General features: G+C 41.1%; 1 protein-coding gene across 1 annotated transcript; it reads left to right on the top strand.

Moving 5' to 3' along the window:
• Positions 1 to 5635: 5635 nt before the first annotated feature.
• Positions 5636 to 6191, top strand: LOC104517319 (inositol 1,4,5-trisphosphate receptor-interacting protein-like 1; the record flags this gene model as incomplete). Its single annotated transcript, XM_010161967.1, has 2 exons — positions 5636 to 6030; positions 6086 to 6191. Coding segments are annotated over 2 exons (501 nt in total), but the record flags the coding sequence as incomplete, so codon positions are not given.
• Positions 6192 to 10703: the final 4512 nt, after the last annotated feature.

Raw genomic sequence — 10703 nt, 5'->3', positions numbered from 1 at the left:
TCATAAAAGAAATGAGTGAATCACTTAAAAACCAAAACCAAAAAACAATGCATTGGAAATAGTCACTTAAGTCTGGATCAAACACTGAAGTTCAAGAAGTTGTCTTATGAAGTTGTTTCATTTTCTTACTTATGCATGCCACCCGAGATTGAAATTCAAGGATGACTAAATAAAACCCTCAACTACCACTCTAGTTACTATCTCATGAAATCCACACTGAATAAACCTCCGAAAAACTTATTCTTGCAAGCCAACCAGTATCTCTGTGGGATGCATCAGCACTATTGTATTTCTGGTTAGATTAGGGGAACTAACACATACAGCCGGAGGTGAAATTATCCTCCCTGCTGTCGTACTATTTATAGACAGCAGTGTGATTTAAATTCAAGCATTCCTTCTAACATTAAGTCCATTCCAGATGATTAAATTCACAAAAACTGAGAGTGAAAGATGAACTGTGTTGGCTGGAGAAGAAATCAGAAACTTTTTTTACTATGGCAAGCCACGTATTTCCTTACTGTAGTCTTGATATGCAAAGCAGAAAGGACCAGATTTCAGGAAGAATTCATGGGTTCCACAGTTCATGACCTGATCACACCCATGGGTGCTCAGAAAACTGGAGATGACATGGGCACAGGCTGCAACAATTCCATCCACTGGCCAATATGGGCCATGACTTCCATATAACTATTTAGAAATTTGGTTGCATAGAAATGCACATAAATTCAGGAGTGAAGATTTCTGACTTATCAGCACTTCTCTGAATCTCCTTCCTTTTGACAAGAAGTATAAAACCTCTGCCATTGAAATCATGGCAAAATTCCAAATAATTCTGATGGAAAGGTAAGTCAGACACTGCATGTTTGAAAGTACCCCTACAAAAATGCTTTACTAAGCTTTTTATCATTTTGTGGAACTTTGTTTAAGCATATAACCATGCAGGTAAGAACATTTTGTCATTTACAGGAAGAGTTTGATCATATGTAGCCAATGATTTGAAGAATAAAGGGAGTCACACTAAGCAGGAGAGTTACACCAGCAATAATTCTGGTCTTTATTTTCTCAAGTGTTCAGAGACTTTTGGTATGTCTCCAATACACTCTGGCACTGTTTGATATTCATCAATTACTTTTACAACAGTTGTAATTCACTCAAAGAGTTATGTCTTCTTGCATGTAGGTTGACATACTTTTGCTTTGTAGCAAACACTGACCTTAGCAAGTATAAAGAACGTTATTTCATTAAACAAATACAGGGATGTGTGAATGTGTGCATATATACCTGCTAACTTTTAAGATAAAGATGGGCTTTTGTTTCAATTTTTATTACCGTATCCAGATTGTAACCCTTTTGCAACAGGCCTTTTTAAAGAAAGTGAACCTCCTCTGCCCTGGATGAGCTTTGAATTTAAATGAAGTAAAGTAAGAGGTGGAGATTTGCAAAATGCTGGTGAGAGTAGATAAACAGGACTCCCATGCTTGTATTTTACTACCTAAAAATACAGTTCAAATTCAAAGCTACTATATTCTTTACAATCAATAGGTAGAGAGAATCAAATCACATCATAAGTAGATGTCTTAAGTCAAATGAATGGTCTCCTTGAAGTACTTAGGGCAATTACTTCAGAGACATATAATGTTTAGATTCCCCTTTGCAAAAGATTAATTTAGCCCCAGCATCCCAGGGTCCTAATCCAATGCCCTACCAAATGGATAATTCAGCATCTCCTAGTGACATTTCTTTGATTTTACAGTTAGGATAAGGTAAGGGTTTTGTAAGACTGAGTTTCCTCAGGTTGTTCCTTCAGGTACAAGCTAATTGGCTATATGTTTTATCCAATTATATTCAGCCAGTGCTGTGGTATGGAGAATCTGCACAGGCTACTATGGTTCTTGAGTGGTTACTTCACTAGACTGATAAAGGATATATCTCATGCTCAGACAGACCAATTCCATTGAACAGGCTCCAGTAAGTCTCTGCAGAAACAGAGTTTGTATATGAAGGCATTGGTATACTTTATTTTTCTCTACTTTATTAAAGCCATACTTAAGAGTGGAACATCCCAGCTGCTGGTGCACACCAGCTAATACACAGGATCATTTCCGTTTGAGTGTTACTCACCAAAGCTATTAAAAACACATTGATATCATGATAATCAGCGTTTGGGATCAGTAATGAGTCCAAGAAACAGGTGATCAATTAGAGTTTAAGGTACAAATGCCTCCCTGCATTTCAAATTACGTTTTTGGGGTTATTCTGCTGAAGGATACAGAATCAGACTGATCGTCACTATCAGAGCTGTAAGAATCTGATGATGAACAAGCAATAATGCAGGAGAAAAAAGGGCTAATGGCCAGCTCTGAGAATAGCTTTATGTGTCATTGACATGAAAACAAAAGGCTGAGAGCAATGGGCTTATGGATATTTTCCCATTTTCTACCTTGACAGAGATTGTATTGCTTTGTTTTTTTAAACGGAAATTGGGTATATTTTTCTGCTCTTAGAGTATACACAAGTATGTGTCAGACAAGGCAGAAGAGGTAAAATAATTATCTTGAGGGCAGAATTTCAGTTTAGAGGTAGCTCTCTTCCACTTTAATGACTTTCATAGAAAGTGCAGACAATAGATAGGATTTAATCATTCAGTACTGTTAGCTATATAAAAGTGATGGCGACTTCTCAAGCAGTTCACTTAATAATGAAGCATCAGAAAAAGTATTTGTATGAAAAAGAAGACAGATAAACTGATGTAGCACTGTCCTGTCACGGTTCTGATTCTGGGGGAGGGATGGTTTGTCTCAATCTCAAGAGTGAAATTAAAACACAAACAAGGTCAGACGCTGTTCACTGCAGTTTAATTATCTGTGGATATCAGCAAGCGATAGGTGAGAGGGGGAAGTAGAGGAGGAAGGAAAGGAGAAATGGAACTTCAGAGCAGGGCAGAGACCCATCAGTCCTCAATCTGGATTCAGAGGCATGCCGTCCAGAATTCTCAAATGGCATCCAGTGGTGAAGTCCCACTCAGGGTGCGGCATGGTGACCTTTTATAGTTTCATTTGGCTTGCATCAGGACCTATCTGTGTAAATTTTTCTCAGTTTGGCCTATCAACACTTGGCACAGCTTGTTGCTTAGAGCCTCCAGAGGCCTGTCACATGCACAACACCCGGCATAAAATGGCCCCAGGTTGGCTGCTTGCCACGGACAGGTTTGGGATAAATAGGATGTATGGTTTTTCTTGGTACTCAGGACATAGAGTTTTTCCTGGGACCCAGGACGTATACCCCTACTGTCATGTACGCCATGCATGCAGCAGCGAGCGAGCTTTGAGAGAAAATGTTCTTGTGTTGGTCTCCTACAAGCACTGAAAAATTCAGAAGTCTTTTACTCTCCAGAGGTAAATTCATAAAGATTGCACCTTCAGTAAACAGAGTAGTAAAGTGCTCTAGCTCGGCCAACTTTTCGCACTTGTGCTGTGAGTGACAGAAACTGACAAGATGTATTTGGCAATTAGGGATGCAATTTAAATCTTACTAGGTTTATGAGCATTTGATGTTAAATATCCTAAACACTGGCAATGCCATGTCCTTCTGTGTGATTACGTCATGAGTCTGATGGCGTCTAAGTCACCCACAGTTTACATACCTAGCCACATTTTACAGGTTTTCTCCAGCAGCGAAAGCAAAATACTGCTCATGAACCTAAGAAACACAAAAAATAGTCCAGTCTTCTAGTGACTGTAATTACTGACCTTACTTTCCTAAACTTGATAGCTAGTACTAGTCTGTTCATGCAGTGTATTTAGACTTCTGATTTTGACAGGAAAAAAAAAATAAAAAGAAAAATTGTGGATTTCCAAACACTTTTAAGCAAGAAGCCAACACTGTCAGAATTGAGTTTTTTTACATTCAGTGCCTCTAGATGTTGTACAAGGATTTTTTAAGGGGAAAGATGGAAAACAGATGTCCACAAATCAATGTATTCAAATCTGCACAATCCACCCATACATGATGGGAAAAGGACCTGGCACCCCTGCCCTTCTAAAAACCACTCCTTCTCAACTCATAGCTATGGAAGTTCTCCCCCCAAAAAAGTGGCAGATAAAGTGCATCTGAATTGTCTGTAAGACAACTCAAAGTCAGACCATCTGGCCTTTCTACATAACACAGGGACATCCCCCTGGAGTCCTACAGTTCATTTAATTTATGATTTTGGGGGCTTTCTGCCAACTTTGTTAAGACAGCACCTGGGAGCTCACTCTTGTCAGGATGGTTTGTACTTGGTATGAAAGCTGGGGTGGGACTTCTGACAAGGGCATGTAGTGACAGGACAAGGGGTAATGGCTTTAAACTGAAAGAGAGGAGATTTAGATTAGATATGACAGATATACTTCACAGAGAGGGTGGTGAGGCATTGGAACAGGTTGCTCAGAGCAGCTGTGGGTGCCCCCTCCCTGGAAGTGTTTAAGGCCAGGTTGGATGGGGCTTTGAGCAACCTGGTCTAGTGGAAAGTGTCCCAGCCCACGGGAGGGGTGTTAGCATGAGATGATCTTTAGGGTCCCCTCCAACCCAAACCATTCTATGACTCTATAATGCCCAGGACACGCTGAGACAGGCAGTGGGGACAAAGGCTGGACCTCTGGATGGGTGCTGTAGCTCTGGTGGCTGTGACAGCACAGAGGACAGGTCACAATGGGAGCTGTCTCCAGGCAGCACCACTGCAGTCTGACTTCGGCCAGCAGTGAGTGCATCACGCAGGAGGAAGGCTGGGCTGGGTGGGGAAGATGGCCAGGAGGTTTCTAACTCAGAGTGAGACCCAAGCCCCTCAGGGTAGGGCATGGTATGATCCTTGGGGCCAGGGACAGAGGTGCCTTCCACCTCCCTCAGCCCCTCTTCTATCAGTCCCCAGAGCCGGGGAGCTCCTGTCCCACTACCCCAGCCCTATGTTCCTTCCCAGAGACTCCTACTGAGCTCCCTTTTCTCACACTTCCTCCAGATCACGGTTGTGGCACTCATCTTCTTTCTGGCTGGGCTGACCACCCAGCACAATCACCACATTGATGTGGCTATCGCTGAGTGGATGTGGCAACGTGAGGAATATCTGAATCAGGAGATGACTCAGCTGCTGCAGGAGATAGAGAGGTACAGGGGTGAAGAGGAAGCATTTGCACTTTGGACCACTGTAGGAGCTCTGATCCTGCTTGCTGGCTTCTACTGGCTGATCAGGAAAATGAAGCTTGCCTCTGACAGTCACGGTGAGCAGCACAGCTCCAGCAAGGAGATGGAGGACAACGATGAGGACAAAGACCTCAATGGTGCACACAGTAATGTGAGGTCTTCGGCTGTGTCCACTCCTCCTTAATGTCTGCCGAGTGCTCTGCAAGAAGTCTTTCATGCCACAGATGCACCCGGCCATTGGGATGGACAGCCCCTATGAGGCCTGACACGTTCACGAGAACAACATCTTTTATCGCCTGCTTGTGTTCCTGCAGCCACCCCCAGGGGATGCACCCGGCCATTGGGATGGACAGCCCCTATGAGGCCTGACACGTTCACGAGAACAACATCTTTTATCGCCGTCTTGGTTCCCTGCAGCCACCCCCAGGGCACTCTTTCAGCCTGGAGCTGAACAAACACCACAGGGCAGCTATCAGCAAGGCACTCCAGAGTCTGTGTGGTGCTGGAGTGCACGTGTGCGAGGGAGTCGATTCTGGGGAATATTTTGTGCTTCCTCCACCACCCTGACGACACATTGCCGAGGGATCAGAACTCGACTCTCCTACACACCCTCTGCACATGCTCCTACTTAGATGCGGAGAAAGTCACCTCCTGGGTCCAACTGATGGTGCAATCAGCCTGGTTGCTTCTGCCTCAGTCACACCACTGCCAGCTAAAAGGTCCTGCCCTCCTCCAAGTCCTGCAGGTTCCAGCTGACAACAACCCCCAAGGTGAACATTTGCATGGAGATGATGTTAGCAGTGCAGCAAGGCAGCTCTACCGTTGCCCTGAGCAGAGAGTAGGCAAAGGAGAGCTGTACAAGCAGCACCCTGTGGCCGGAAGGCTGTACTGTTGAGATGCCGCTTTGCAGACTCATGGCATGGCACAGCCAACAGGACAATCTCCACCTCAGGGGTCTACAGCTCTGCGCCCATATCCTGGTGGTGTTATTTTCGCTTTTCCACCCATGCCTGTAACCGTGAGGACCTGCTTTCCTCTCAGACTGATGGGTCCCAGGGGACAATTTCAGACAGTGAGAGAGAGAATCTGCTCAGGGCAGAGACTGCCTGGAGAGTCTGGCTCTCCTACCAGACCTGAAACAAATCAGACCGTCAGGATGCTGCGGACCAAGGGTTGTATTCAACACTAATGACTCCTTCTTTCCTTTCTTTCTTTGTCTCTTTCTTTTTCCCTTGCATCTGCAAACTTGTTATTGGGCAAATAAAGTTTCTTGGCGTTTGACTCTGTTTTAATTCTTAATTCTGTTCCCAAGAATACAGGCAGAACCTTGCCCTGGTTTCTTGAACAGCGTGCGACAAATGGTCCAGCTGAAGATGCCAGTGCATGGGACCATCCATCCTGTTGGACAGAGTTCATCTCCTCTGGGACATTTACATGACACAAGGATGACAATAAGTTAACTTACTTTAACCAACCCTCTGTCTGTGTCTGTCAAATGAAAACACATGCAATACCATCTGAAGACCAGAAAGCATGTCCTGACTCTGAGGGTGCTCACACAGGCTGCCTGGGGAGGTTGTGCAGTTTCCAATCTTCAAAATTCATCTGTACACAGTGCTGGGCAGCCCACCTATTCAGACATTTGGCTGCTTTTTTTTGATGGGAATAGGATATGATACTGGCCACCTCAGCAAATCCAGCCTTCAGTTAAGAGTAGGATTGCTGAATATCACACTGGAGGTTGTCCCCTAGGACATACATTTTGCACAAGATAAATGCCATCAGGACACTGGATAATTTTCACATTTTAAAACCCAACAAAAAACGCTGGCCTGACTGGAGGCACTAGGTGTCAGGTGCATGCAGAATCAGGCCTTGTTCCCCTTGTTACAGGCCATGGATAAAATTCCTTAAATTCCTTAATCTGCAGTGCAGTGTGAAAGCTTTCATTAGTATTGTATCTTGTGAGCGAGCAGGACTATCATTGTATAGTGAGCTGCTCAATCAGCTATGGGTCAATTTATCACTTTAGGGTTTATACTCTCTGAATTACCACTTATTGACATTATCAGCTTGATCTCTGATGGCCGTAATGTAAACTTTGATGCTGCACTGTAGATGCCTACTGTGAAGATGGCCTACTTTGAAGATGGCAATCTTCAAAGCCAATGCTGATCCATGCCTCAGTTCTACCTCATATGCTGTACATAGCACCATCAGTTAATGCCTTTATCCTGTTGCAATGCCGTGAACTGCACCAACACTAGTTATTATTACACTGATTGTGCTTTCTGAAGTTATACTAAAAAACACAAACCTATGCAACACTGCATTTATAGCTGGTTCTTCCCTTCCATACAATAGTAAAGACTTTACAAAAATATGTTTGTGAAACAGAGGCCGAATAAGAAAACTGAGAAAATGGAAAAACTGCAATTAATACATCCCATGCCCCTTCCATTGCTAAAAAATATCATTTAAAAATAATTAAAACATAAAAGCACACATAATTATATAAGCATACCCAATTACTAGGACAAAACTCGTGTCTACAATGGGACATTGCAAAGCAAGCCTTATAAATGCACAGCCTGATGTTGGAAGTACCAAAGCACTCATCTGAATAAAAACCTAAGAACAGAAGCTATCAGTTGATGGCATGCATATACCTGTCATTCAAATCAAGATGTGAAACTGGGAATCAACAAAGTAAGTACAAAAGTCCTCATGAACCAACATGAAATTCATGATTATGTTATCCCTGTTAGCGCAGAACTGTTATAACATGTAAAGGAACGACTGTCTTCTACTAGAGGATTGATTTTTTTCTGACAAACACAGAGAAAACATGATGCAATCTAAAATCTACAGTTTAATGATATAGTGACAGGGAAAACCATTTTGCTTATTATAGGATTCCAGATGAAATAAGAATTCCAGGCAGATATTGGCCTACTATTCATTAATAACTCATTTTGACAGGACTTGCTGATATATGGGTTGAAGCACACCATGCCAACCCATCACTACGCAAAATCGATGGGTCTAGCAGGACAAACAACCCAGCTTTAAGAATTTACAACACTGTATGTTTTGATTCTGGATTCTCTAGCTGCTGATGTGTTTCTTGCAGTGGGGTAGAATGGATGTTCTCAGTTTGCTGAACTGTAAAATTAAATAGATTAATTTTTCATACACACATACCATAGAGATATCAAAACTTGAAATTTTTTGCTTGTACTGTGGAATCTTATTACATTTAGTAGATTTAAATATTGCATTACTATATAATATCTAAATACTAAGGTTGTTAAAGATCTTTTTTAAATGCTGCAAAATTTTAAGCTCTTTACCATTCATAATTCATAATCTTTAAGCTATTAAAATTTAAGCTCACAACACTTTTCTTAAAAAAACCCAAACCCAACAAACAAAACAAACCACAAAACAAACAAACAAAACCTCACACACCACAAACCACCCCACACATTCTTTGTAAAGTACTGGTTTTGGAAAAGACATTTCACAGAAGTTTGGGATACAGTGAAGTGAAAATATTACGGTATTAGAAAAGGAGATGGAGCAGGAAAGATCCCTTAATGCCTCTCTCTCCCAGTAAAAGTCTCAATTACTTTCAAATGTTTCAACAGCATATACACCTTCCATAATTCCATTTCCAGAGGTAACATTTATATTGAAGAGTTGAAAAAATTTCTATTTCCATAAGACTTCATAATCTAAGAGGAACTATAATTTTATTGTCAAGGTAGCTGTAGAGTATACAGTGCATCAAGAATAAAATATAAGGTTAAAGATAGTATTTCCTCAGGCTGTTAAAAAACAGAAAATGGATTAAGAGTCTCAGCTATTCCTACAAGGTAAGGCAGGACATATGACCAATTTGTCTTATCTTACCCTTATTTTACACTTTTAGCAGATCAACATCTTCCTCAAATACTGGTTTCGGTTGTGATAAGGATTTCCTCAATGTCACAGAATCGTTTATCTAAACCATTATCAGAAAGCTCAGTGTTCCCATAGTGTTGGATTGCAGCACTAAGAAAACTGTCTGTTATAATACAGCTGGATATTCACAGAAGACTCGGATCACCAGTTTTTCCTCCTCCATATTTTCCCACCATGTTTTTATGTGACACTGAATAGTTCTATTACGGTCTTTTCATGTATTATTTACAGATTTTATGTATCACAGGTGGGGGGAAGAAAATATATACATATATATTCCCTTTTAAATATTAATCTATAGCATTACATTTTGTCATTAGTAAACTAGCTGTAGACATCTGTTTCTCTGACTTCCCTGGATATCAGTTTGGTTTATTCCTAGAAGCAAATAGCCCAAACAACAGAGGAGATGTGAAATTATTTTTTACCATGGAATAATACTGAAGACACCTGAAAACAATGAAGCATGTATATAAGCCCTTATGTATGACTCACATATGTCTTGGCTCACATCTAGCTTAAAATGGTGGAATTACTTATAGGCTTTTAATCAAAGCATAGAAGATACTACTCAGTTTGACATAAGAAACTGGCACTAACTCATCTGTCTCGCTCTTAGAATGGGCCCCCCCAATGAGAGAAACAACTTAAAACATCATTGCCAGTGCAGTGAGTGCAAAAGCCTTCATCCAATAAGAAGAAAATGGAGACAAATGAAAGATCTAAATAGCCTGCAGATGGCTGTAACTTACAGTCACTGCTGATCTTTTGATGCTACTTCTGTCACATGTATGCTCTAACCCATTCATTTTACTAAACAGCACTAAATACTCCTTCCTGTAATACTCCTGAAAAAGTTTCCTTGAATATAGTGAAATAGAATAAAGTCCACCTTCCTTGGAGGATGCAAACATACTACAAACTGAATAGATTTATGCAAAAAGATTTGTGTTTGAATAGCGCTCAGTATCAAAAAACTGTGTAAAAGGATTTTAAGGATACAAACTGGAACAGTAAAAATCTGCACAAAAGTTCACTGGTCATCTACTTCATGCTTCTGATACAAAGCAGCTATAAAATAGTTACTTGGGAATGCCAAGCAACATACAGAGTTTGAAAAGAAACCTTAAAAACTCCAGAGATAGATACATCAGTAGTAACTCCAACACTGCTATCCAACTGCTGTCACTGGCAGAAACCCACAAGAAATACAGGTCTCTGCATGGAGGTCAATACATCATTCAGTCTGATGCTATGCAAAAATATATATAGGCGGTCTATGGTTTGCTAGCATGCCTTGTAAGCAGCTAAATTTTATAAGCATACAAGATACTCCCTTGATTTTCTGGTGCATGATCTGTACATTAGGGATGTTTATATAACCTGGCAGTCAGATACCAATATACAACCAGACAGAGGAATAATATGAGAAGTAAGGAGTTTTCTCCCCCTCGATTTTTTGGTCTTAACTTCCCTGAAGAAAGATGGAAAGTAACAGTGATGTAAGTTTATCAGTGATCCTATTGCTTTTTGTTCTCTCCAGTCATAGAATCATAGAATGG

Source organism: Eurypyga helias, unplaced genomic scaffold, assembly GCF_000690775.1.
Source record: "Eurypyga helias isolate BGI_N326 unplaced genomic scaffold, ASM69077v1 scaffold3780, whole genome shotgun sequence".
Lineage (NCBI taxonomy): Eukaryota > Metazoa > Chordata > Aves > Eurypygiformes > Eurypygidae > Eurypyga > Eurypyga helias.
Note: the sequence above shows the minus strand (reverse complement) of the source record. Positions and strands in the feature narration are given on the sequence as shown.